Source organism: Emydura macquarii, unplaced genomic scaffold (genome assembly GCF_026122565.2).
Source record: "Emydura macquarii macquarii isolate MOO-44397 ecotype Brisbane River unplaced genomic scaffold, CSIRO-AGI_Emac_v2 contig_295, whole genome shotgun sequence".
Taxonomy (NCBI): domain Eukaryota; kingdom Metazoa; phylum Chordata; order Testudines; family Chelidae; genus Emydura; species Emydura macquarii.
In genome coordinates, this window is record NW_027130432.1 from 13,841,131 (window position 1) to 13,868,714 (window position 27,584).

Consider the following 27,584-nt stretch of genomic DNA (forward strand, 5'->3'; position numbering starts at 1 on the left):
ACTAGGTGGCTCCTCTTCTTTCTGGCTGTGCCATGCTGATATAGTGACTTGCTGGAAGTCAGTGTCTGTTCAGATAGGTCTCTGTGACTGCAGAAGCCCGAGCTGTCATATGAAGGAATTCTACCTGGTCACGGTGTTCAAATTCCTGATGAAACTCCTCCTCTTGCTGTGGCGTGAGGATTTCATAATCAATGGTGTCAGCATCGTTGTCTCTTCTGCTCCTGCTGCTCCAGACAGACAGTCTGCATTGACCATTGGAGACCCCAGTTTGCACCCACCTGATGGTTTGGATAGTAGTTGACATTCTTTGCAGATGTTCTGGAGCTGATAACAACAGCTTTTGGAAGATGGACTCCACAGGTTGTGGCCTGTCTCTATGTGGAGAAGATCATGTCCCGGGAGGGACTGGTCAGATTTAGTGCATGGCTAACCAATGCCTAGAATTTCCTTGTCTGTTTGAGCAGTTTGGCTCTGGTACAGAGTCCTAGAGGCGAGGCAAAGCAAGGTCATTTTGCAATAACACTGCTCCAATCCACATTCACTGCATCCCATGTGATAGTTGCAGGTTCCTTTACATCATACTATTTCAGGATCAGTTGGTTAACCACTACCTTTTGGATCTGTTTGAAATTCCCAACACCATCTAGCATTTTTTATTGGTCAGTCTCCTTGTGGGTTCACTGAGTAGAGAGGTGTGTCAGGGATTTGGACAAATCCTTAGCAAATCCCCACACCTGTGTGCATATTGCATGTGTGCATAGGGCATGTCCAGAATTGCTCAAACCTTCCCTCTGCGGTTAGGAATCCGATATATGGCACAGCTGACAACAGTCTCATTTGTTTCTTATTTTGTGCGATTCACTTGGTGTACTCTGTTGTATCAGGTTATGATCATAATCAAGAGAGTCTGCACAACCAAATGCTAATCTGCAAATACACCAAACCATCTGGTCCCTTTAGCACTGTATAGCAATGTCTTGGGCACACTTCTGGGACAAGAGAAATGCCAAATGGCATTTGCAGTCATCTCTGCCTGCCAAAAGGAGCCCAGAAAGTCAGCCAAAATTTCTTCAGCAAGTTTTACCTGCCTGAAACCATCTTTGGCTCCTAAAACAGAACACCCCTTGACTTTGTGAGTCTGGGCAGGATCTTTTTATTTACTGCTAAGGGATAGTGGAACATTTAAGAACTTTACAGAGGTGGAAGGGATCAATACATATACAGGGTACACCTGTTTTTTAATAGCTCTCATATTGCTGATCCTGTCTGTTGGTTGTGTAATTTTCTTTGACTCCCATCTCCACAAGTGTGTCAGTATGTTTTAAGCTTCTTTTTCAAAGGAATCACTACTCTGCAGGGTGGCTGTTGTAGCAGTTTCACCTCAGGGTTTATTTTCAAGTGATCTTCTCCAGGAAGGTATCCACACCTTTGAAAACCATCCCGATTGACCATGCATTTGTCTTCTTGGGAGAGGCCTGTGGCTGGAACTGTCTGTTGCACTGTGTCAGTACATCACCTGCCACCTGCAAAAGCCCCAGCTTCCCCCTCGATTCTGCTAAGCGCAGAGAAGCTTGTGGTATTTCAGTTATTTTAGTCTCGCTCGTTTGAGATGCTTACCCTCATCTGGATGCATCAGCTAGAGTTGGCTCTGCAGCAGGGCACCTAGAAATCTTACAGACTTTCAGGTCTTCCTGTCATGGAGCTGGGAGTCTGAAAATCCTGGGATGGGCTCCCGGTGTCTGGAGTTCTGGAGCAGCCAGTCCCCAGGCTTCCAGCCCCTTGCTCTCTGGGCTGCCTGGCATCCAGGAGCTAGGAAGCCCTGGAGTTTCCTGCTCTGGGGCAGTCCACATGGTAGGCTGCCCTGGGGCTGCAGACCCTGGGGTCTTGGACTGCTGCTCTTTAAAACTGACATTCTTGCATTTGAATGTTAATCTCACTCAGCAGCTGCCTGTCGGAGGGAGGGGGAGATTTCATTTTGCAAACACCATGTGTCAGTGTTTTCACATTTCATGTATTTATTTTAATTCCTGGTTTTTGAGAAATTTCACGATGCCAGCATTGCCCCTGATCCAAAAATCACACCTTTCGGCCCGCTCTGCCGCCCCTGTGCAGCGCCCCCGGCTGCATTATTTTAGCTGGGTGTTGCTTTCCAGCAGCTGGAGGGGGGACATGTTTTCCGCAGCGAGCAACCCCCTAAAGCTCCTGGCATATCTACGCTCCTCTTCTATAGGCGCCTGTTACCCTCCACCCCGCTTTCACACTTGCTCTCTGGCAAGTCACCCTGAGCTGAGGCCGGCACCGGGCAGAGCAGAAAGGCCAGGACGCCCGCGGGGAGCTGGGCACGGCACGGCACGGCACGGCCAGGCCCGAGCTGCCCTCGCCTCTCTCGTGCGGGAGGCGCCCAGCCACGGGCACAGCTGGGTCCCCTCCCCGCCCGGGGGCTGCACGGCCCCGCTCCGCGCCCGGCCAGGCCCCGAGGCCGCGCCGTCCCCTTTAAGAGCCGCCGCCCGCCAGCGCCCGATCTCCCCTGACGTCAGCGCGGGGAGGGACCGGGACCCTGCCCAGCCCTGCGGCGTGGGGGGCGCAGCCCGAGCCGCCGCTGGGAGGGAGGGAGCCGGGTAAGTGGGGCCCGGCCGGGGGCGGGCTCGGGGCTGCGGGGGGCGCTGCCGGCCCCAACCTGTCAACTCCGCGGCGCGGCCTCTGCTCTGCCCTGGCCCCGGCTTGGGCCGTGCCCGGCCGCGCTGCGAGCTCGGCGGCTCTAGGCTGTTGCTGCTGCAGCCGCTGCCCCCGGGGCGCTGCCCGCTGCTCCGGGCGGGGGGCAACCGACCCGGGGCGGGCCCGGCTCTTCCGCGGCGCCGGGCAGAGCCAAGGGATGTCAGGCTGGGCCGGCCCCGGGGGCAGCTGGCACGAGGGGGGGGGCGCATCCGTCCGCGGCTTCTCAGCTGTCCTGCCCCGTGCACTAGCGCAGGGTAACGAGCCCGGCCGCTCGCCCAGGGACCGGCCTAGGCAGGCCCGCGCCCCCCCCCCGTGCTGCTCGGGGCCGGGCGGGCGGTTTGTGCCTGGGGAAGGGAAGGGACGGGAAAGGATCGGTGCGGCTGCTATTTATAGCCCCTCTGCTGGAGACCCGACCAGCCCCGCCCGGGCTCCCTGCCACGCTTCCCGGCCCTGTGGGGCAGGAATGGGGTCGGCCCCATGGGGGTGAGAAGCTAGGCAGGGCTGAGAGGCAGGCTCCTCTGGCGCAGTGCCACCGCTTCCTAGGGCTGCTGTGCTGAGGTGTGCAGTGTAGCAGCCTCCAGCAGCGCTGTAAGGGGGGTTGACTCAGAGAGAAGAGCGCCCCCCTCCCTCCCCCGGCCAGTGGCTGGCCCCGTAATGCCCTGGTTTGCCTAACAAGGCTCCTGTCCAAGTCCTGGCCCAGCCTGGCTAAGCTTGTGAGGTGCCCTGGGCTCCCAGCTCACAGCAGGATGGCTGGAGGGGCTGGCCCAGAGGGTGCTGTGCCCTGGAATCGCTCTCAGCATTCCCCGGCGGACAAGGTTGCTTTAGCCGTGTGAGGGGAGGTGCTGCGCTGCAGCCAGGTCTGGAGCCTTGGGGATCCTGGGCGCTGCGGCGGGAAAGCTACTGGTGAATGCCAGGAGCCCCCCCCGCTTCCCCCTGCAGCATGTGCTGTGTGTACCAACAGCATGCACACCGCCAGCGAGCCTGCCAGACAAACATGGGCACTCTGCCAGCACAAGGAGCTGTGGATGTGTCACACAAGCGTCTCTGCAGGCCCTACCGCCCACATTCTTCCCAGGGCCCGTGGGAGCACGGCCCCTGGGCAACTTTCCCCCATCCTGATTTGCTGTGCTGCCAGAGGCAGGTGAGAGCCCTGAGGCATGGAGGGATTTCCAGAGCCCTCTCCCCTCTCTCTGTAGAAGGCTGCTGTGGAATGACCCTGTGCTGGGTTCACTCCCCCATCATCTCCCAGTGACCCCAGCTGACCCACGCTGTGCCCAGGTGAAGGGTCACTGACAACAGCTGTGGTGTGGCTGGCTCAGGGTACAGTGCAACTAGTCACGTCCCACACACACTAGCCACTGGCTTCCAAGCACAGGCCCGGTTCTGTAACCCCCTTCAGTATGACTCTACCCAGCCTGGACCAGCCCTTGCTGTGGGCAGCCTGGTGTGACCTGTCTGGCATCGAGGTGCTTGCTGCCCTTAGCCCCCAGCCCAGTGTCTGTAAACACCTCGCTGCTCTGCATGCCAAGGGGTCTGGCTGGGCTCCTCGCAGACTACGGCATTGCCCTGGGCACTGAGCATTTGCAACGCAGCCCTAGTGCTTGCTGGGGGCATTTCCTGTGGTGGTGGGGAGCCTTGGGGGAAAGGCAGTGCCATTCCAAAGCAGGACAGGCTGGGCTCCATCTGGCCCTGGTTCTTCTCTCCATGGTGGCTGGCATCTGCAGTCCCCATTGTCTGCATGGGCACTTGTGCCATGGCACTAGCTGTGAGGCCTGAGTGCTCACTGTGGGTCAGGAGGACCCATGTTTCTGTCATGTGCGACCTACTTGACTGTGTTCGAAGTGACCCAAGGCAGCTGCTGCTCCTGAGAATGTGGGGCTAGTGGCTGGGCAGGAGCTGCCACTGGGCTCCCAGCTCCAACCCTCCCTGGCCTGGTGTCCATGATGCTGAGCGCCCGCAGCTGCCCATTAAAAATCAGCCCCTTCTCTCTCTTCTCCCAGCTGTGCCTGGCTCATGCCTCCCCCTTCCCATCATCTCCTTCCAGGCTTGCCCTTCTATGCGTGCGTGCATGGGGGTCTCTTAGCATCCCTATCCCAGAGGGGCCCAGCTCTGGGCAGGAGGCCTGCCTGGGAACTGGCCTGAGCTGCTGGCGGAGTAGGGCACTGCTCAGATGCTGTGGCTGGATTTGCAGGCCGACCCCCTGGTGTTGGGTCCCCGGGCAGGGTGGGGTGGGCTCTGTGGAACACGGATGGCCCCAGTAATGCTCACCGACTCCGTAGTGAGATATGCAGACCCCCAGCAACTTCTTCTGTGGCAGCACTTGCATCCATGCACTCGGGCTGGATGACTCTCGCTCTGTCCTCGTGCACAGCAAAGGGCTCAAGGGAGACCCAAATGCTCTCTCCTTCCTGCAAGGATCCTGTTGGCTCCCAGACAAGGAGCCCAGGGCAGAGCAAAGAGCCCTGAGCCTTGCCTGCTGCCAAGGACAGCTTCACCCCTGGGGTAGAGAGGGAGGAATAGCAGAGGGGCAGGTCAGGACTGAGGGGTGTCAGCAGAGCTCTGAATGTATGTGGGGTGGGCATGGCTGGATAAATGGCGGGGGCTGCAGGTCAGGACTGAGGGGCACCGATGGGGGTGTGGATGAGCCCCAGGACTAAGAATAGTGTGGGGGGAAATTAGGGGAGCATCAGAAGAGCTAGGCGCATCGGGGTGGCATTGAGTGTGGGCAGAGCTGGGAGGGGGCCCAGTGCTAGGGTAGTAGGGGAGCTGCAGGTCAGCAGTGAGGGGTGTTGGCAGAGCTGCCGCAGGTCATTCATGCCAGCTTGGCTGTTCGCTAGTTTTGGGAGCTCCCAAACCCTCACAGGTGTGGCCAGGAATTGGAACCAAGCGGACTGGGCTCCCTGCTCCTTGGAACAGCTTGCTGGCCTCGTGGGCTGCAGCGGGGACAAGAACGTGCCGTGATGGGGGCGCTCCTTAAACACCCCCTTCCGCTGGTGCTTCTGCAGGGTGGCTGCTTGCACATACTCCCCACTCCCAGTGGAACCTGACCCCAGCATTTTGCCTTACATAAATCAGTGAACACCCCCGCATGGGAGGCTGGGGCTGCCTCCCGGCATGGCTGGGGGAGCCTCTGAGCCAAGGTACTGTGCAACTGTTGGAAACCCCCGCCCAGCGTGGCTGGGTGTACAGAGTACTGGCTGGGGAGCTCAGGGTGGTTATGGGCTCAGACTGGAGAGGAGAGGAGGCCCAGGCATTGGAGGTTGAGTGCAACCCTGTGGGAACCCAGAGCAAGAGCTCAGGCCAGATCCACTCTGCCTGGCCTGAGCAGGGCAGCAGCATGGGGGCACGTGGCCACACACCATCCTGCATGGGCCATGGGCATGCAGTGCACTCAGCCTGTGGAACTCACTGCCAGGGGATGCTGTAAAGCCAAAAGAATGACTGAAAATAATTAGGTTCTATCGAGGAGGGTTGGTCAATGACTATTAGCCAAGATGGGCAGGGAAGCAACCCCATGCTCTGGGTGTCCCTAAACCTCTGACTGCCAGAAGCTGGGACTGGACGGCAGGGGCTGGATCACTTCATAACTGCCTGTTCTGTTCATTCCCTTTGGTGCACCTGGCATTGGCCACTGTTAGAAGACAGGATCCTGAGCTAGATGGACCATCGGTCTGACCCACTATGGCTGTTCTTCTGTTCTTCTGACCCTAGGCAGCTCCCTGCAGCGTGAAGGTCAGCAACATGTGGCATGTGTGTGGGAGTCAGGATCTCTCTGAAGGAGAGCTGGGCTCCATCTGTGCGAGTGTAGGCCAAGGGGGTGGAGTCACGTTGCTCAGGGCACAGGGGGGGGGGGGGGGAGATGGGCTGCGCACATAGATGGAGGTGGGGTTGGGGAGGTCAGGGACGGTTGAGGTTGGGGTGCCCCCTGTGCTCAGTGACTTCTCCATTGTTCTCAGACTCCAGTGCAGACATGGCCGGGACCAAGGGCTGCTATGAAGGGAAGATCGCCGGCCTGTATGACCTGGAGCGCACGCTGGGCAAGGGCCACTTTGCCGTGGTCAAGCTGGCGCGGCACGTCTTCACGGGGGAGAAGGTGGCGGTCAAGGTGATCGACAAGAGCAAACTGGATGTGAGTGCGGCCGGGCAGCTGCTGCAGGAGGTGCGCTGCATGAAGCTGGTGCAGCACCCCAACGTGGTGCGGCTCTACGAGGTCATTGACACCCACTCCAAGCTCTACCTCATCCTGGAGCTGGGGGACGGCGGCGATATGTTCGACCACATCATGCGGCACGAGGGTGGGCTGGCCGAGGGGCGCGCCAAGCACTACTTCGCCCAGATCGTCCACGCCATCTCCTACTGCCATAAGCTGCATGTGGTGCACCGGGACCTCAAGCCCGAGAACGTGGTCTTCTTCCAGGAGCAGGGTGTGGTCAAGCTCACCGACTTCGGCTTCAGCAACCGCTTCCAGCCCGGCAAGATGCTCACCACTAGCTGTGGCTCGCTGGCCTACTCGGCGCCCGAGATCCTGCTGGGGGATGAGTACGATGCCCCTGCCGTAGGTAAGAGACCAAGGCCTGCCCGCTTTTGGCCCCTGCTGGGTTGCTTGGGCAAGGCTGGCGCAGCCCGGAGCACTGAACACGCGTGTCTGTGAGAGTTGGTGATGGGAGGTGGGGGACGCACCATGGGCTTGTAGGCTACATGTCCCCCATTCTCACTGCCGACATGCTTGCAGTGCTCCGGTCAGCCTGGAACTGGAGCATCTCGCACACGTTTACAGACATCCCCTCCCAATGCCCCTGAGGCACACACAGGCTAATGTAGCCTGGGCAGCAAGGGAGGAATGGCAGATTGGCTATAACTGGTGTCACTCAGCCCTGGTGGGAGAAGTCATATGATGGGGATGTTAAAGACCCTGGCTACACCAGGGTCAGGAAGGACAGAGTGGGCAGAAGAGGCATGGCCTGCACATCACAATTCCCGTCCCCTGTGCTAGTGACTGACAGTTCAGAGGAGCAGGAGTATTAACTGGGTCAATGTACTAACAGTGTGTCACAAGGCGGGATACTGGGTGGGGTCTGTTATAGAGACCAGTCAGACAAGGGAGCAGGATAAGCAGCTCCTTAAACTATTCCTAATGTCTAGAAAGATGATGTTATCAGGGATTTCACTGTCTAGGTGGAGAGACATGCTGGCAGTGTCATGCTACTGCTAGTAAGAGATCCTTGGAAATTCTACAAATTATACGTGACTTTCTAACCCGATAATTATTGCAACCAACTTGGGGTCATTCCTCATGCAGATGAATTGAGCATAGAATTAAATGCGCTTGCTTTAGGTGTAAGTGATCATGTCTTAATTTCATTGGCTAAGTGAGAACAGAATATAGTCCTGTCTAGGAATATATATACTTGGTTCTTTAAAAGGTACCACTTCCCAACTGAAAACAATCATGAGCAAAACTGAGAGGGAGGAAATATTTAAATATGCAAATGTGAATGATAATTGGGCATCCTTGGAGTTCCTAAAAATTATAGCTGATAATTTTCCAAACCAAAAGCTATTGCAACCAACTTGGGGTAATTCTGTATCTGACTTCATTCTGACAGGTAAAACCAATCACTGAATTAAAAATTAGCAGTTGCTTAGGTGCAAATGATCACAATCTAATTTAATCTATTATGATCAAGCAAAATAGAATCCTCCCCAGGAATTAATGTACTTAATGCTTGAAAGGCCAGTTTCCCAAACTGAAAATAATCATGAGCAAAACTGAGTGGGAAGAAAAGTTGGAACAAAAAATGAACAATAATTGGGAGTTGTTAAATATTTTACTAGATGCCTAAAAAACACAGTTCCATAATCATGAAGGAAGGCTTCTTCGGTTTTAAAAAAAAATTTTTTTTTTTTTTGTTTAAAAGGGAAGGTGAAAGCAGCGATAACATTTTATATATAAACTGGGGAAAGTTGATGCAATGACTATAAACTAGCAGTTATGAAATGCAGACAATTGACATGGGAAGCTGAAAGTATCAATAAAAAATCTCTGGCCATCCTTATCTTCTTAAGGATAATAAGAAGGAAATTTTTAATATATCAGGAACAAAAGAATTCATGGCAGCGGTCATGGTCCGATAGTAGGTAAGGATGCTAGTTGTTGATGCAGAACAAGCAGGAGTGTTCAGAAAATATTTGTGCTCTGTATTTGAGAAGAAGCTGGGTGATGTATTCATGGCTCACAGGGATAATGAAATACTTTTTATTCTAGTAGTAACTGGAGAGGATGTTACACAGCAGCTGCTAAAGTAAAACATTTTAAACCTGCAAGACCAGATAACTTGCAAACTAAGAATATTAAAAGCATTAGCTGAGGAGCTGTCTGAGGCGCTGATGTTCACTTTCACCAATCTTGGAGCCCGTGGGATGCTCCAGAGGACAGGAGAAAAGCGATTGTTGTTTTGATGATGATTTAAAAAGGGTAAATATGGTGATCTGGGAAACTACAGAAGAGTTACCTGATTATAATCCCAGGCCTAAATCTTGAGGAGGCTGATCTGGTATGCAATTTGGAAAGAATGGCAGCATAACTAATGCCAGTCAACATGGTTTTATGGGAAGCTAGTCTTGTCAAACAATGTTGAGATTTTTGTTTTTTGATGAGATCACAAGTTTGGTTGATACAGTAATTGTGTGGCTATAACTGAATTGGACTTCTGTAAAGCATTTGATTTAGTCCCACATGATAGAAAATTAGCACTCTTCAAAATCAATGTAGCCCACATTACATGAATTGAAAACTGGCTAACTGATAGATCTGAAAACATAATCGTGAATGGGCCCCCTCCGGATCTGTTCCTGGACGCGTGTGCGTGTGGAGGGGGCACTCCCATGTGTTTAGCCTGTGTTGGCCTGGCACAAAGCCATGCAGGGAACCCAAGTGCAGTGGGGTGCAGCCTGGCCAGGTGCTGTTGGCTACAGGGGGTTCCTCCTGAGCTTCCCATAGCAGGGGACAAAGGCCTGGGGGTGGGTAGAGGGGCATGTGGCTTTGAGGCCCTCTCTGTTCAGCTCTATGGAGGCTCTTATCCCATGGTATCTGGCTCATTTAGATCTGTGCTCCATGACTGAGCCCAGCATGAAGACCAGGAGCGAGCTCTTGCCCTGGACGCTGTTGGATGGGGAGCTGGTGCAGGGTGCCTCGTGGGGGCCATGGATGCTTCTGGGAACTGCATGTCTCCTCCTTCCCCTCTCCCCTCCCCCCCCCCGTGACCCACTCTCCACCGTAACCTCAGACACATGGAGATGCCATTTCCAAGAGTGCACCGCCCTGCCCCCGCTGGCCTGACCTCGCACGTGGATCGCGCTGGCAGGGACAGAACAGGGCACTCTTGGAAATGGTGTCTTGTGTGACACCAGGTCTGGTTTTGACCTGGTACCGGCTGAGGACAAAGCAGCCCAAAAGAGGACGGTGCACTGTGACAGCAGCTGGGTGCCAAGGAGCCGCAGCAGTGTCCTGTGACAGCTGGAGTGCCCATAGGGCCTGGCTTGGTGGGTTGGTCAGGGGGGAGCTCGGGTGAGGCTAAAGTGACCAGCCTCCCTGCCCCTCCGTGTAACCGGGATGTGAGCTCTCTGGGTGGGAATGCCCCCGGGCCCGGGCTGCCAAGGGGAGGTGACTGGTCACTTGTCCCACCCCATGCAGGGGGCTGGGTATGCGGGAGCAGAGCATGGCAATGGGGGCAGGAGCTGAGGCTTTGCCATGGAGGTGGCATGTGGGGGATGGGGAGGCAGTGGGGGAGGTAGGGATGCAGCAAGGCTGGAGAGGAGCATGTTGAAGTGAGGAGAGCAAGGCTAGGGTGGGCACAACAGGGCAAAAGGCAGAGTTGTGGGGGCATGCAGGAGGCGTGGGGCTGTGGGGCGGGTGGGAGGGGCAAGGTGATGTGGGACAGGGCAGTCTTCAACCAAAGCCACCCAAGCAGTGAGTATGTGGAGCCACGTGAGTGACTGGCTTGCGGCAGGGGTAGAGGAGGCTGTGCTGGCACTGAGAGGGTTAACCCCCCCTTGCTTGTGGCACTCAGAAGAGGCAAAGGGACTTAGCTCCCTCCTGCACGCTCTGTCTTAGTCCAGCTCCTAGTACTCACCTGAGGGGGCAGTGTCCCCCCTGCTCCCAGCTGCAGTGCCCAGGGAACCGTCAGCCCTTCCATCCCCGTTGCACCCTGGTGCTACTATGGGGAGTGCATGTTTGGGGCTGTTTCTTCCCTGGCACGGTGGCTGGCTCAGCATGTCCAGGCTGGGGTGAGAGCACACGCTGCCTGCCGAGGGCCGACTGCGTCATGGTTACTGTGTCCCCGGGTGACTGTGCTGGCAGCGATGCAGAACCTGGCCCAGCCCTCAGTCGCAGGGGCTTCCTCTAGTGCTACAAAAAGGCCTAGCCTCGACTGCCCACTCCCCTTCTCCTCATGGCAGGTAGCTTTTCCCTCCGATCCAGTGTCTCTGCGACCAGGCTACCGATGCTGCTTGCAGCCTGTGCACCAGCACAGCTCTCTGGCTGTCCCATGCTTGCAGGCCTGGGCCTAGGGATCACAACTGTGCACAGGGTTGTGCGGATCCCCTTGGAATCTAGTCAGGGCTGGTGTGAAGGCCGTTGCTGGGCAGTGGGCTCTGGGCTACTTCTGGGGTGCAGGTTAGGTGGGATATGGGTGCATGTGGGGACAGCAGGCAGCCCTGTGCACTCTTGCAGCCGGGGTGCTTCCCCTGCCCCCTGCTCTGCATCCCATCCCTTTGCCAGTGACACCAATTCACTGGTGCCCTGGGCTTGTCCTGGGGTGTTTATAGCCTCCCTGCAGAGCCCTGAGGGAATGGGCTGACCAGGAGCTGGGGAGCCACTGCTGGAGAGCCCCCAGGCAGCACACACTTGGTGTGCAGGAGCTCAGATGTCCAGGCCCCACTGTGTGGCATGGAGGCATGGGCAGTGCAGGGCCTGAGCAGAGCACGGTGCAGCTGCTGGTGCTGTCTGTGAGGATGGTCTGTGTGTTCTCTGTGGGGGGGTGTCACTGGGGCACAGGAAGCTCTTGGGAACAGCCTGTGCTGAGCTGACCCTGTGGTGTTATGGCAGGAAGGAGCTTTTCTGTTCCAAGGAGCCTGGCAACCAGCCCAGCCCAGTGAGTCCCCAAACAGCTGTGTGGGCCTGGCTGGACCCCTGCCAGGCTTCCCCTCCCCAGCTCTGCTGATATACAGGGGTCCCACCTGCCCCAGGAGTGTGTGGGGAGGGGGGAGAAGTCCGTGCGGCAGAGCCAGCAAGGGGACCCCTCTCAGGGAAGAGGGGGGATGAGCCCTGGCATGGCAGCATGTTATGCCTGACGGGCAGAGAACGGCACAGCCAGGTGCCCGTGCCAGCTCTTGGTGTCCTCCCTCTGTCTGGGACCTTCTCAGAGCTGGGGCGATGCTGCTGTCCACCAGGGGGCAACAGCCAGAGCCAAACCTGCCCCAGGCTGGCGCCATGCCAGTGGCCACAGAACCGCCAGGCCCTGCCTTCCTTCCACACAGCCCCGGATCCCCCCAGGAACGACCCCTTGCCACCCACACACCCTGAATGGCAAGGGAAGCCCCAGTCCTCGACAGCCCCACAACCTGCCATGGCTGGATTCAGGCCCCTGCTGCTCCTGCACAACCACCCCACTGCCTCTGGGGCATAATGCTACACCCCCCACCCCTGATGGCACAGAACCTCCTGACTCCCATCCCTCTCTCTGCCCCCCATGCACCCCTAACTGCCCCTGAACCTCCAGCCCCTTCACCCCATCCCCAACTGTCATGGAAACTCCAGCCCCTGCCCCTCTCACAGCCCTCCCCTGTGACCACCCCACCCCCCAACAGCCACAGAACCTCCAGCCCCACCATCCCCCCTCACAGCCCCACCATCGCCACTCTTCCTTTGGACTCCTGCGGGGATGGTTCCTCAGAAGGGACCAGGGGGAGGACAGCCCCAAGGGAGGGAGGGCCACCTTCCCCAGATCTCTGCATGGCTGCTGGCCGGGCGACCACGTGGTGTCTCTGCTTGGCTCCCCAGGACACCCAGAGCTGGGCAATGTGGGGAGGGTTTGGGGCCTTTGTCTCCAGGGGCAGCTCTGGGCAAGGGGATCAAGCTGGGGCAGGGGCTCCTGCACATGCTGGTGGGGGCTGGTCTGAGCTTATTGCAAGACACCCCTCTCCCCCTCCCTGCCCCCCGAAGCATGAGCCAGACACTTGTTTGGCCTGCGTGGAACTGATTAGTGCAGGCCGCTGCCCCCCACCCCCAAGAGTTGCTGAGGCTGGAGTGCCAAAGGAGGGGCAGGCTGGTAAGGTGCAGCGAGGTGCCTGGGGCGGGGGGCCAGCAGCTGAACTCAGTCGGTCCACCCAGCACAGGGGATGGGACCACCCGAGCTGGGCATTTCAGCCAGTCTCCTGCTGCAGGCCTGAGGCTTCCACATGCAGCCCTGCTGTGACCCTGATAGCCACCCCTGCCTTTTCTGCCCCCACCGTGCCAGGCCAGGGATACCACACAGGCCTGAAGCCTGGGTCTGGGTCTTCTCTGGGCAGTGCAGGCGCTGGGCACCCCACACTGCAGGCCCCGGGGCCCTGTCCTGCCTCAGGCGGGAGGGTGAAGCATTATCCAGCTGAACCTCGTGGCATGGCAGGGCCTCATGGTGATTGCTGCATGTCCCTGGGGGCTGCTTCAGTTCCCTCCAAGAGGCCAGAGCTGTGTGTTGGGTTGAGGGCAGCGTCAGAGCAGCTAGCAGCGTCACATGCAGAGATGGGCGTAGCACTGGCGAGATACATCATGCACAAGCGGAGAGAGTGGGAGGGAACAAGGCGTGGGACATGGCACTGGCCCCCTAGCTGTGGGGTTCGTGTGCTTGGCCTGTGGGCAGTGGAGTGCACATGCTCCAGGCAGGTCCCACAGCACTTTCCAACTGACCCCTGCTGGAGGCTTCCAGCAGTGAAGCCAGCCCATTCCGGGAGGGACTCCTGTGAAACTTCCACTTAATGCACATGCCTAGGGGTCTGGCATTTATAGCCCAGGGGAAGGAGATGAGGAGACTTCGTGGTATTTGGATTGTGAATCTTTGTGTGTGTGTGTGTGTGTGTCCAGTACATACAATTCAGCTGTGCATGTGTGACCAGTACATACAGTGTAGGTGCGTGCACAGGTGTGTGATCGCTCCATACAACGCGTGTGCGACCAGGCCATACACACGGGCATTTGTTATTCATGGCTGCAGAGTGAAGCTTGAAATCTCACCATGAGAGCATCGCTGCCTGAGCCTGCAGAGAGCCTGAACCAAGAGCTCCCAGGGGTGTGAACTGCCTCTTTCCTTTGCCCAGTGCAACCTGCCGCTACCCCCAGAGGTGCGGGGCCAGGACAGCCCCATGGGAGTTGTGCCAAGGCACCAGCTTGCCTCAGTGTCACTCTGCTCATAGGGCCTGTCCCGTGGGCTGCCTGTGGGCCAGCTGTACTCTCAGGAAGCCCAGCCCAGCCCACACCTGGAGCAGAACTCCAGGAGGCGGTCCTGGCAAACTCTTTTTGCTGCTTGCAGATGGCTGTGCAGGCCGCAGGGCTCTGCACAGATGAGCAGGAGTGCCTGCGCCTCAGCTCCAAGCTAGAAATGCCCCGATGCTCAGCCCACACCCCCACTCCTGGCCTCCCAGTGGCTGCATGGATGTGTGGAGTGGACTCTGCCATGGGGCCTTTGAACTTAGACCTTGGGGCCCAGGTTGCTCTGGCTGGAGATTTCCAAGCCACGGTACTTGGCATAAGAGCTGGGATTGCCCAGGCTCTGGGTCAGTCTCTCCCAGGGTGCTTCTGCGCCACCCCAGAGGCAGCTGCAACTGTGAGGTGCTGCATGGGTGGACCCTAGGAAGCCCTGGGGGACGCTGCATAAGAGCAGCCATAGTGGGACAGACCAATGGGCCATCTAGCCCAGTAACTTCTCTGCGACAGTGGCTGTTACCTCAGTGAGAGAGTACAGAGCAGGGCAATTTTGGAGCAATCTGCCCCATCTTCCACTCCTGGCTTCTGGTGGTCAGAGGTTTCGGGTCACCCTGAGCAAGAGTTGCATCCCAGGAGAGCTGAGGGGTTTCTATGCAGCATGGAGGGACAGAGGAGAAATCCTGGCACAGGAGACTCTGGGTGGTGGGGGGATGGCAGGGCAGGGCCCTTGAACTGTTCGGTGGTGGCACACTCTGCCAGAGAGAGGAGCCATGCCCCGTGCCCCCAGTGCAATGATGGGGGGGTTCACCAGCCATCTTGAGCCAGACGCAGGTACGGAGATGGGGACAGCTGGGCGCTGGGGTGCCATGGGAAGTGTCCCAGACCAAACAGAAGGGCACCAGCATCATGCCCGGGCTGGATGGGCTTGCAGGTACCGTCACCATCAGGCAGCCCCCCACACACACACACATTCCTGTGAGCAGTTCCCCCTCTGCCTGGAGGCCACCTGCGCCTGTGGGCAGCTCCCATGCCTGGCGACCCCTCTCCTACCCCCGTTCCTGTTGGCAACTCCCCCTCTGCCTTGCAGAGACCCTCCCCCATCACCCATGGGCAGTCCCCCCCCCCCCCCCCCCAGCACCCCCTTCCCCTGCAGGCTGCTCCTCCACCCTCCCCTAGCAGCCAGGCAGCACCTGCTGCTACTGGCATGTGATCTGGAAAAGCCTGGTGCTGGAAAAGCAGTTGGATTAACCCTGTCTGCCCCCTCTGCTGCCAGCTGGTGTCTGTGACGTTCCCCAGGGTACAATCTGAACTGCTGGGTCCCCTCAATTCTCCAGCCTGGGGTGCTGCTTACCCTGCTTCGCTGTGAGAGCAACCGCTCCTGGACTGTTCACACACAGCCTCCAGTCTGTGAATCTAGGCGTGCTAGAGCCAGCCACTCTTGAATTACATTGCAGTGCAACATCAGCAGACTCCTGGTCCCAGACTTTCCCTGAACAATGCGCGTCTTGCATAGCCCAGAGCCCTCCTGGCCAATACAAGTCCTTAGACAGTCCAACCATAAAACAAGTTTTAACTACAGAAAGAGAGATTTTAAGTGGTTACAAGTAATGAGGCACGAAAGTCAGAATTGGTTACAAAGCAAATAAAAGGAAAAAAGCATCTAACACCTCACTTAACAAGCTAAGTTAGGGGTGGGCAATAATTTTTGCAGAGGGGCCGCTCCACGAATTCTGGTAAGTCATTGCAGGCCACACATTTCTGTGCAGCTGGGAGTGGGGACCAGTCGGGAGGCGAGCAGCTGCAGGCTGACTCTCGGCTTTGTGCCGGGACCATGCAGGAGCCCGCACCCCCCCTAGGGACGGCCCTGATTACCAGGCGTCATGGCGGGCCAGACAGAAATGTTAAATGGGCCAGATCCAGCCCGTGGGCCGTATTTTGCCCACCTCTGAGCTAAGTGAATTCAAAGCAAAGGCTTCTCTCGCCACATGCTTCAGCAGTCTTATTGGCTGGGAACCTTTCAGGAGCTCTCCCCCAGTCCCAAGCAGTTTCCTTTGTTCTTCAGGTGTTGTGGTCGCTGAAGGGAAAGAGAGATTTTGGGGCCTCTGCTCTCCTTTCTTATAGCTCTCTTTTCCTTTGAAATCATCTCCAGCTGAGGTTCATGAGACAGCCAGTCTTTGGAGACGGGGAACCCCCAGCTTCTTCCTTGCCACAATGTAAATTTCTTGTTCACGCCCTTTTTCCTGCCAAAGAATGGCCACTTAACCAGTCCATTTGATTTCGCTGATACCTGGCTGAGGCATCAGTTGGCCTTTTGTCTCTGAGGAACTGGTTTGTGACTGTTTCCCCAGATTATGTTTTAGTGACATCATACAGTAGAATCTTATAACTTCCAGTACAATGCTGCCACACACATTTTACCAGGACAATAATGATCAGCAAATCATGAGTTTTCAAATGATACCTCACAAGGCATCCTTTGTACAAAATCCATTATAGTTTTGTAACAAGGGTGAGCACAGCCTCTCACAGTGTCTGTCAGCCATGGTCTCTCCCAGCACTGTTTACCCCTGCAGGCCCTGCTCAGCCCTGGGACTCCCTCCCTAGGCTGCCAACTCTCATGCAAAAGGCTCAGCTCCTGGAGTCCTGTGATGATGTGAGAATCTCAGCTGTCACTTCAAGAAAAGGAGGTTTACAGCCCTTGTGGTGGGGAGAACAGCTGGAAACAGGGTCTGAGGACCTGGGAGCTAACAGCAAGTGATCTGCCCCCACAGAGGGCTGAATCAGTGTCTGGACGTGGGGTCTGGCTGACATTTTGGAGCCAGTGACCTGGCTTCTCCCCACAAGCTCTCAGGGTTGCTTCGTTCCTTTCCCAAGTTCCACAAGGACTGGGGCTGTCAGTACTCTGGAGTGCTGGCACCTGCAGCCCAAGGGCAAAGTGGAGTGGGGGGCTGGAGTCTGACCCTCCTGATCTGGTGCAAACAGCCCACCCCCAGCTGAATCAGGGACTGACCAGTGAAATCCTGATGGTCCCTTGGACACCTGCTAGAAATGGGCTCCCCCCCCGCCATGTGTCCACACCCATGCCCACAGCTGGGACACAGAGCTGGCCCTTGAGATGCCCCACTAGTGGGGTATCTGTCCACCCATGCCTGGCACATGCACCTGCAGCCTCTCATGCACAGTGAGGGAGCCAGTTATCCCCTTGCACACAGCCTGTCGTGTACACCAAGGGGGCTGGGTGTGTTCATGTACACATGGATTTGTTCACATTAATGGGGACACGTGCATAGTCCCAGCAGCTTGTACATGAGGTGAAGCTCCCCGGTGGCTGCAGCAGGGACCTCTGGCACCATTCACCTGATCCTGTCTGTGTGGGACGCTGCCACACACACCAGGCCTCATCCCCCCGCCTGCTCCAAACGGTGCCGCTGCAACGCAATCTGCTTTTCCTGGGCTGCTGAGCAGCTTAAGGCCCTGAGAGGAGCTGATGTGATAGCTCCACGGATTTGGGGGCCCCGTAATCCCAGCTCATTTATCCTCTTTCCCATCTGTGCGGGGCATGTCCACACGCAGGCTGCTTTCTCTGCCCCACAGCTCACTGGAGGCCTCCCCACAGCAGTTCCCGTGGTCAAGTCACGCTGCACACGCCCCTGCTCAGCAAAGCGTTCAGCATAGGCGTAAGTCCCAGGGCCTGCACAGCTGAGCTCCCACCCCCACCCCCGAGACGGCCCCATACTATAAATAACCAGTAATCCCTTGAGCTGGATATGGATTCTGACTCTGACCACTCCAGCCCTCCCGTTTCCTGCCTCAGGGCAGCTGTTGGGGAAGGATTTAGTTAATAGTTAACGTCCACGACATTGGGGTGTGGACTGAAACGCACAGCCCGGCACAATGCAGTTAGGTGTGATGCAGGCACTGCTGGTGCCCCGTGCCCCACAATGCCTGCCCTGGGCTCCCCCGCTTCCTCAGTGCTGCCTGTCCCTTCATTCCCCTTTATCCCAGCTCTAGGTTTCCTGTGCGTAGCTGTGCTATAGATCAGGAGCTGGCCAAGAGGCAGAAAACAAAGGGCAGGAAGATATAGTTTCCTCCCGGTGAAAGGAAGGAGGAAGTGTCCCCAGGTGTCACACTAGTGCTGGGGTTGTTTAGTGTTTATGTGTGATCTGAGCATGGGGGAATGAAGGGACGGGTGTTGCAGTGTTGGTTACCCTCAGGGCAGCTCCCCCCTCTCCAAGTAATGGGTGCAGACTCTCTGCAAACACAGGCAGTGTCTCTGCAGCCATCACAATTTCAAGATTTTCTTCACAGCCATGAAAATTGAAACGGGATTATTATAAAAGAAAGTTTGAGGCTGGGACACAAAACTACAGCAAGGAGCAGATGCTGGCCGTGGGAGCACAGATCTCCCGGCTCCTTCCCCTAGGGGATGTGCCAGGCAGGCAGTACTATCTACAGTCCTGGGAGGTTTCATCTCTCTCGCTCATGCACACACACTTGCATAGGTGCCTCTCTGAGCACAATAGTGGGGTAATATCAGCCCTGACTGGGGCATCAGGAGGAGTCCCGCTGTAGTTATGGTTGTGTTGCGGTTCCAGTAAAATGCATGTGCATAGGCTTATGGCCTTGGAAATTGCCAGGCCACCTCAGGGGTCTGGGGAGAGTTTGTGCTGCAAATTTTACATCATTTGGTCAAAGGTTTCTGGAGATACAGCCCCCACTCCACAATGACCTGCTCTGAAATATCTTGGTTTCATAGAATTCTTTTCTGCGGAGAGCTTGGGAAACCGGTGGGAATGATCTCTGTAAAAGCGATACGCACCAGGCTGCTGCAGGTATTTCCTGGAGCGCACACCTCACCTGGCACAAGCTGGTGAGGATGGAGGCTGCAGCAGCAACACTGCTAATGGGCTAAAGTCAGATCTGCTTGGAAATGGCTGGGCCAGTTGGGGCCTGGCAATTGGGGATGCAGATCTGGAGTCTCGGCTCAAGATGCAGCTTTCTGAAATGACCTGTTCTGAATTTTCAAAGCACTCTGAAATGTCTATGCTGAGCTGGTTGGGCGGGGAAGCCAGCAAGGCCAGGCTAGAGATGGAGACACATGTGGATCATGCAGTTGTGGCCCAGAGCTCCCAAAATACCTCTTTCTACCATGCAGCAGGCACTGGCGGGCCACAAGCAGCATGCTGACCGGAGGCAGACTGAGCTGAGAACAGGCAAGCTCAAACCAGGCCATGTACCGGAGCAGGGAGCCTCTCACTGGTCCCACCACATGCTCCTCACACAACTCATCTGTGCAGGTCAGGCTGGGATCTCTCCAGGCCTCCGGCCCCAGCAGTGGAACAGAGGAAGCTTCCCTGCTTCACACCCCATCCCCTGTTTGTGCTGCGCAGATGGGGCCATGGCTGCAGGGGGATAGACCCAGACACGTGTGCACCAGGGCCATCTCGGCCCCGTTGGCTGTCTCAGTCCCCCCTGCTGGATCCCGCATCCCATCCCAGCCAGACGCCCTAGTGGGCTGAGCTCTCTGTGTCTCCTTCTCTCTGCAGATGTCTGGAGCCTGGGCGTCATCCTCTATATGCTGGTGTGCGGCCACCCGCCCTTCCAGGAGGCGAACGACAGTGAGACGCTGACCATGATCATGGACTGCCGCTACAGCATCCCGCCCCACGTGTCCTCGCAATGCTCTGAGTATGCCCCCTTCCCTCCGCCTCCTCTGCCCCGGCCGGCACAGTGCCTGGCGCTCAGGTCGCCCAGCCAGATGGTCTCCCACCCCTTCACAGAGCCACCCTGTAAGGGCATTTGGGGGCACGGGGCAGGCTGCTCACAGAGGGGCCTCTCCCTGTGCACAGCCCAACTCAGCAAACCCCACTGCCCAGGCAGACAGGCCTCTGACAGGATGCCTGGGGGGAGCTGAGGGCTAAAGCTGGACAGATGCAGCAGGGCAAGAGGGTGCAGATTTTTTCCAGTGAGGGGAACCAGTGGAGCAGCTGCCAGCCCCAGAGGTGTGATGCAGTCTCCATCTCTTGGCAGAAGATGGCCAGCTGCCACACAAGGCCACGCTGTGGCTCAGAGCTATGGGCTGGGCAGGGATCGCTGGGTGGGTTCTCCAGCCCGTGTCCTGCAGGAGCTCAGACTTGATGGTCCCTTCCGGCCTTGGAGCCTCCGGCTCTGTGCATCTCTGCTGCGGGGGCTACTGCGGGCCTGGGGCAGCGTCTCCTGGGCTGGCTTGTGACCCTGCCTCCCTCTGCTCTCTGCCAGCCTGATCGCCAGGATGCTGCGGCGGGACCCCCAGCAGCGGGCCTCCCTGGCGCAGATTGAGACGCACCCCTGGCTGCAGGGCGTGGACCCCTCCCCAGCCAGCCGCTGCCTGCTGCCCCTGACCTCGCACAGGCGGGTGTCGGAGGAGGAACATGATATGATCATCCAGGCCATGGTGTGTGGGAACATAGCTGACCGGGACGCCATCCAGGAGTAAGTGCCCGGCTGCAGGGCAGAGGCCTTGCACTGGTCTCCCGCTGGGCAGAGCAGCGGGGCTGTTTCTGGGCAGGCTGCCCTCTGTGTGGCGCCCTGGGCGAGGCATCTCCTCCCCGTCCCCAGGAGGCAGGGGGCACCCCACAGGGTGTGGCTGAGCAAGTTAACCCCAGCCCAGCTCTTGGGTGGAGCAATGGAGATCATGTGTGGGGGGGAGGGGCAGGTCCTCTGGCACAAGCAATACCCTTCCCCCTCCCCCTGGGCACAGAGCAACTGCTCTTTGGAATGTGAGAGGGCATTCCCGGGGGCAGGGATCCCTGCAGGCTGAGGGGGATAGAATGGGGGGGCAAGGCAGGAGAGTTCCTGCGGGACAGTGCAGGGGGATCCCTGCAGGCTGGGGAGGGCAGGACAATCCCTGCAGGCCAGGGGGGCGGGGCAGGTCGGGGGTCCCTGCAGGATGGGGGTGGGGCAGGGCAGGGGGTTCTCTGCAGACTGGCGGGGCAGGGCTTGGGGTTCCATGCAGATCGGGGCAGCAGGGTATGTGCAGGGTGGGGGGGCGAGGCAGGGCCACGAGCAGCCAGCATGCTGCTGTCACACTCCTCTCTTGGTAGCACTGGGCGGCGCGTGGGTTCCTCTCACTGTGCCTTGCATCCTGCTAGGGCCCTGGAGGCCGATCGCTACAACCACGTCACGGCCACGTACTTCCTGCTGGCAGAGCGGATCCTCCGGGAGAAGCAGGAGAAGCAGAGCCACAAGCTCAGCTTGGTCTACAACCTGGCCCAGCAGGTGCAGAACAGGTGAGCCCGCTCTCTCCGGCTGGGCCAGGCCACAGCTCAGCACCAGGGACTGGGAGCCATAGCCAGCGTCTCTCATGGCTCTTCACTGGCTGGGGCGCTGCCTTAGGCTCAGGTGTGGGCAGGGACCTTCTCTTTGTGCTCTCCCTGCACCCTCTCTGGCCCCTGTCTGGATCCACCCTGCAGGGTCGAGCATGCCCAGAACAGTTCCAGCCAGCTGGCAGGCCGTGCAGGGCAGCATCGCCTGGTGACCATCTCCGAGCGTGCCAGCCCTGGCGCCCTGCCTGCAGCCCGGGCAGGGCTGGCTGTAAGGGTGGTCCGTGTGGGTGAGCGCCCGGGGCGCCGTGTCAGGGAGGCGCTGTGCGGCAACGCAGAGGGGCACGCTGCCAGCTGGCGGGGGAGCGCCGCAAACTCACAGAGGCGATGCAGGGACCAAGCATCAAGAGCTGCTGCTCTCTCTCTCTCTCCCCCCCCCCCCCCCACACACACACACACACACACACACACACACACACACACACACACACACACACACACACACACACACACACACACACACACACACACACACACACACACACACACACACACACACACACACACACAGCCCTGATGGGGAAAGTGACCTGCTTGCAGGGAGCCCTGGCGTTGCTCCTCGCTCCCCCCTCACAGGCCCCTAGGGGGCATGGAGGAGCAGTGAGGGGGAGCAAACAGTAATGCCAGCTGCTCTGATCAGTTTCCCATATGGGTGCAGGAGGGGAGTGCAGGGGTTGGGGAGAAGGAGGTGTAGGAGGGGGTTGGGGGAAAAGGGATCAGGACAGGTTGGGAGAGAAGGGGTCAGAGGAGGGGTTGGGGAGAAGGGGTCAGAGGAGGGAGTTGGGGAGAAGGGGGCGCAGGACGGGTTGGGGGAGAAGGGGTCAGAGGAGGGGTTGGGGAGAAGGGGGCACAGGAGGGAGTTGGGGAGAAGGGGGCGCAGGACGGGTTGGGGGAGAAGGGGTCAGAGGAGGGGTTGGGGAGAAGGGGGTGTAGGAGGGGGTTGGGGGAAAAGGGATCAGGACAGGTTGGGAGAGAAGGGGTCAGAGGAGGGGTTGGGGAGAAGGGGTCAGAGGAGGGAGTTGGGGAGAAGGGGGCGCAGGACGGGTTGGGGGAGAAGGGGTCAGAGGAGGGGTTGGGGAGAAGGGGGAGGAGGGAGTTGGGGAGAAGGGGGCGCAGGACGGGTTGGGGGAGAAGGGGTCAGAGGAGGGGTTGGGGAGAAGGGGGTGTAGGAGGGGGTTGGGGGAAAAGGGATCAGGACAGGTTGGGAGAAGGGGTCAGAGGAGGGGTTGGGGAGAAGGGGTCAGAGGAGGGAGTTGGGGAGAAGGGGGCGCAGGACGGGTTGGGGGAGAAGGGGTCAGAGGAGGGGTTGGGGAGAAGGGGGTTGGGGAGAAGGGAGTCTCTGGTGTTTTGCCCTCCAAGCCGGTTGGCCGGAGAGCATCAGCTGCTGGCCGGGGGCCCAGCACTCCAGACTGCGGCGCCGCGAGCAGCAGCACCCAGAAGGGTGGCGACACACCCTGTGCCAGGCCACCCTTATTCCTGCGCTGCTGCCAGTGGCAGTGCCACCTTCAGAGCTGGGCGCCTGGCCATGAGCCACTGTTCTCCGGCCACCCGGCCTGTGTTAATTTGTGCCAGGCTTTGTGGGGCTGAGCCCCACCCCTCTTTCAATACAAATGAAGCACTGGGGGGAGACAGCAGGGCCCTGGGGCGGGAGCCCGTGTGGGCCAGGGGCAATGAGGGGGCAAAATATAAGTTCGCCCAGGGCACCATTTTCCTCCAGGCCAGGCCGGAGCCCGGGCAAGGCTGCCAGGAGAGCAGCTGGAGCAGCCGCTTCGGGTCCCTGAAGGTGGGGTGCAGCTGACAGGCCCCCAGGAGCCGGGAGTGCCCAGCACATTGGGGAGTCAGCGAATTCCCCTGCGGCATTTTGTGCTGGGGGACCCCTCTGCGCTGGCAGCTGGCGGCAGAGGGCTGGGTGTGGCCCCACAGCCCTTCGCTGGAGCTGCCCTGGGATGTGGGGTGAAATCCTGGCCCCATTACTCCAGTGACGCTGCACTTGGGCCCGAATTCCCCCAGACTCCATGCCCATCTGTGGGAGACGGTGTCTGTCTTGGCATGGAGCCGGGGTACCTGACACCCAGGTTTTCTGTCCACGACCCCTGGGCATTTTGCCAGTGACTGGGGTCCTGGCCGGGCGGCCGGTACAACGGGCGTGTTGTGCTGAGTGGCCATGATTGCAGTCCCACCCGGCTGCCACAATGATGAACTCTTCTGGCCAAGCTGGACAGGATCTGCCTCCACCAGCCCTGGCTCTGGATCCACGCTGTGGGTGGCCCCGACTCACTTAGTGCCCCAGCCGCGGGGGCTACTCCCGGCAGCAGCTCCCACCCTGGCACTGACCTGGGCACGCTCCTTCTCTTTCAGCGCCAACCTGTCGGACCCGTTTGGCGCCATGGACGACGCCAGGGACCTCTTGCCCTTCGCAGAGTTGCCAGACGGGCTGGTAGCCTTCTCCAGCCCCCAGCCGGCCGGTGGGCTGGCAGCTGCAGAGGATTCTGGGAAAAGCGATGGCGCGCTCATTTCCTTTTCTGCCCTGGGTGAAGAGGAAGTGCCCTCCAGCCTCCATGGAAATGGACAGCTGGTCCGTGCCCTGCTCAGCCCCGCCCTGGCGGATGCCCCCATTGCCAAGAGCGCTCCAGCCTTGCAGCAGATCTGCGAGGAGGAAGAAGAGGAGGAGGAGGAGGAGGGGAAGGTTGACACAATGGAAAGGAGAAGCTCCTCTTTAAACCAAGAGCAAATGCGAGATTTCCAGAGCTCCAAGGTCTCGCTGTTGTTCTGCCGCGGCGCCATAGCCCACAGTAAGGGGGAGAAAAGCCTTGGAGCCACCAAGCCAGGCCTCTTGGAGCAGGGCCTGGGGCCGCTCAGCGGGGCACCGCGCCCCAAGAGTGAGCAGGGTCAGCTCCGAGAGGTGACGAGCCACGGTGCGGAGCAGGAGGCCATGGACAAGCTCAGCCTGAGCCTTGGGGAGAGTGCCCCTGGGCCCCCCTGTGTGGACCCCGGCAGGAGAGGGGGACGGGGAAGTGGGTCTGCAGAGGTGCGAGGCGGAAGACAGCTTGGGGCCACAGGAGGACAACAACAACACCACCACGAAAACGGAGGATTGCGGCAGCCTGGGGCAGCGTCTGAGGAGAGTGGACAATGTCCTGTATCCTGGGGGCTGCGAGGGCCCAAACCCTGGCTCTGCTGGGAGCCCAGGAGTCCAGGGCGGAGGAAGCATCCAGGTCATGTTAGGTGGGACGCCAGCTCCAGACGATACATCCAGGAAACCTGATGGGACCCTTGAAACAGGGTCCTCCCACAGGCCCAAGCCCCTCCCTGAGAGCTCCCACTGCGGCAGCACCACGGGTGGCGAACCCGTGGCCGACAACGTGATAAAGTTAGACCCTGCTAAAAACAAGAGTGCCAACCTGAAGGACAGGATCTTGCAGTTCCCGCTGTGCGAGAAGGCGCTGGCCTTCAAGATCAGGCCCAGCTCCAAGGAGAGCCTCCTGTCCCTGGGACAGTTCAACTGCTGCCATGTCATCTAGACATGGCCTGCGCTCTGTTGCCCGGGGACAGGCCCCGAGAAGGAAAAGGACGGCACGCAGCCCTAGCCCAGGGGCCGCTGGCAGGTGCAGGACTAAGGAACGTCATGCCACTTCAGTTTGCGGTCTTGTCCACGCTTCGTTCTTTTGCCCCTACAGAGCGGCTGTTCTCCTGGCTCCCTCGGGCTGGACTCTGAGACCCAGCATTGCCCTGTCCTGCCTGCTTTCCCTTCCCTTGCCCCAGGGCCCTGCCTCGAGAGCGCGCCAAGCTCCTGGCTCCGCACGCAGCCATGCGCACAGGTCCTCACGCAGCGATAGCATGTGCTGGCCAGGCAGAAGCCGCCTGGCTGGCCAATCTCAAGGAGAGTGCCCCGGAGCCCAGGCTGGACGGCTGCCACTACTCCATCAGATCCCCCACACAGCAGCGCATTGGGCTCTCCCCAGGAAGCCGCCCTGTGCGGCAAGCAAGAGCAGACATGCTCAGCTCACTTCCATGCAACCTAAGGAAGGCTCCTGCAAAATTCCTGCCGCCACGCTGACCCCCGAGACTCCACAAAGGTAGGTCTGACGTCCCCACCCAGCAGTGGGCAGCAGCACGCACTGACCAGCACATGGGATTTGCAAAGAGGCTACGGTGCTCAGCTACGTGTACACATCCAGCAGGAGCCAGCTCTGCTTGGCTCCTCCACAGACCCCAGCCAGGCGCTCAGATGAGCCAGTGGTCTGCGAGGAGTCCTGGCTTGTAATAAAGACCAGAGTGGTTGCAGGCTGCACTTCAGTGTGCACGGCCCAGCAGCCACACTTGCCTGCTCCTGAGCAGATCGTGGGGCCCAGGGAGACACGGCCACCGAGATCCCCAAGGCAGGGCACTGAAGGGGAGCTGCACGGCTCCTCCCTGCGTCCAGCCTCTGCTGGGGCAGAATGTGGGCCAGTTACCAAAGGTGAACAGCAGAAGCCAACACTCCTGTTCTGGGGAGGAACCCAGCCCCCACTCCACTGCAGCCGGGCGCCCGGTACCAGGCTCCAGCTTCCCCCTTTGCACCTGCTGACTGAAAGGATGCAGAGAGGCTGCAGAGTGCCCTGGGAAACACCCCCAGCAGGTCCAGATCTCCAGAGGCTGACGAGGCTCTGGGCAAGCGCTGGGCAGTCCAACACCGGAGTGACTGGGGCACAAGTTAGGGTGACCACCATGGCTGCTCTCACCAACTCCAAGGGTTCCTCCAGCCTCAGCAGCCCCAGGACACAGCCACCTTCCCTTGGCCTCCGCGCCAGGGACTCCATCAGCACCGTGCAGAGAGGCCTGCGGGGGAACCACCAGTGCAGAGAGCAGCCGGGAGCACTGCCTGGCCCAGGCACAGCCTCCTCCCCTGCCTGCTGCCGCAGCACCGGCTCCCACGGCTCACAGCCCGGGGCCGCCCCGCTGGCCGCCCCCGCGGGCGAAGGAAGGAAGGTGCTGGTGGCGGCACGGCAAGGAGCCCGCCAGGGAGTGGCAGTGATGCCAGTGTGCTGTGCTCTGGGCACACGGGGCCGTACGAGGCTGGAGAAGCCCCGCCTCACTGGGGATGTGCTCTCTGGCAGTGCCCACCAGAGCCCGACATCCCATTGGGCCTGTGGGTGCCCCAGGCATCCCTCGGTGCCCAGGCAGCCAGTCACCGCCTCCGCCCGCCTCGCTCTGGCCGGGGTGTTTTTATAACTATTAGAAATAATTTTTTTAAAATAGTCTATTTTAATGTAATTTAAATAGAGATTGCTATATCCCTTCCCCCGCCCGCCGGGGCTCTGTGCCGCGCTTCCAGCCCCAGCCATGCATGGCCACAGGAGCATTTCCCATCCTCCCCGTACTCAACCACCCTGGAGTCATGGGCCATGTGAAGGCCCACAGCTTCTCTGTCTGCAGCGTCCCCTGCCCTGCGGACTCACCCGGTCAGGAATGGGGGGACCAGGACAGGGAGGGGGGGATGTCACGCACGCACACACACGTATATGACACACGTACAATCTGGTTTGTCCCCTCCAGCCCCCCTGTAACGATAAGCTTTCTATTTATTATCTTTGTTTTCTTGCTGGCAAGAAATGAATTGTGAATAAGAGTCTGAAGCCAGAGCTCACTGCGGAGTTCTGCATCGTGTGCACTGAAAGGATCGGGTCCAATTGGGAAGCAAAGCAAGTTGGTCCAGTAAAATAAGCTCCTGATTTCAAAAGAGTGTCTGTGTTTCCTTCGCTGGGCTGCCAGAGAGAGTGGAGCAGAACAAGCAGGGTTAATGTATTGTATACTGCTGCACTCTGCTGAGTGGTAACAGATGCCGGGGCGTGGCGCGTCGGCTTCCTGTTGGAACAGAATTGGGTGACGCTGAGTCTGGGGATATTCTTGGTGCAGTGTGATTATTTTCACCATGCACACCAGACCTGGGGCAGAGGTGGTCACAAACAGCACATAGGCTGGGTGCTCAGCCCAACCACCAAGCCCCAGTTCCCAGGGAACAGCTCTGCCCAAGAACGGACCCAAGAGAGATTAAGCAGAGAGCAGAC

The 27,584-nt window shown here is 58.8% G+C and overlaps 1 protein-coding gene across 1 annotated transcript; it reads left to right on the top strand.

Annotated features, from left to right (window-relative positions):
- The first annotated feature begins 5,394 nt into the window (after window positions 1-5,394).
- On the top strand, window positions 5,395-27,250 carry LOC137156170 (SNF-related serine/threonine-protein kinase-like). The gene is given in 7 exon segments (XM_067552905.1): window positions 5,395-6,447; window positions 6,672-7,274; window positions 19,723-19,864; window positions 20,435-20,647; window positions 21,307-21,444; window positions 23,896-24,513; window positions 24,515-27,250. Coding segments are annotated over 6 exon segments (2,244 nt in total). The 5' UTR covers window positions 5,395-6,447; window positions 6,672-6,685; the 3' UTR covers window positions 25,059-27,250.
- The last annotated feature ends 334 nt before the right edge of the window (window positions 27,251-27,584 follow it).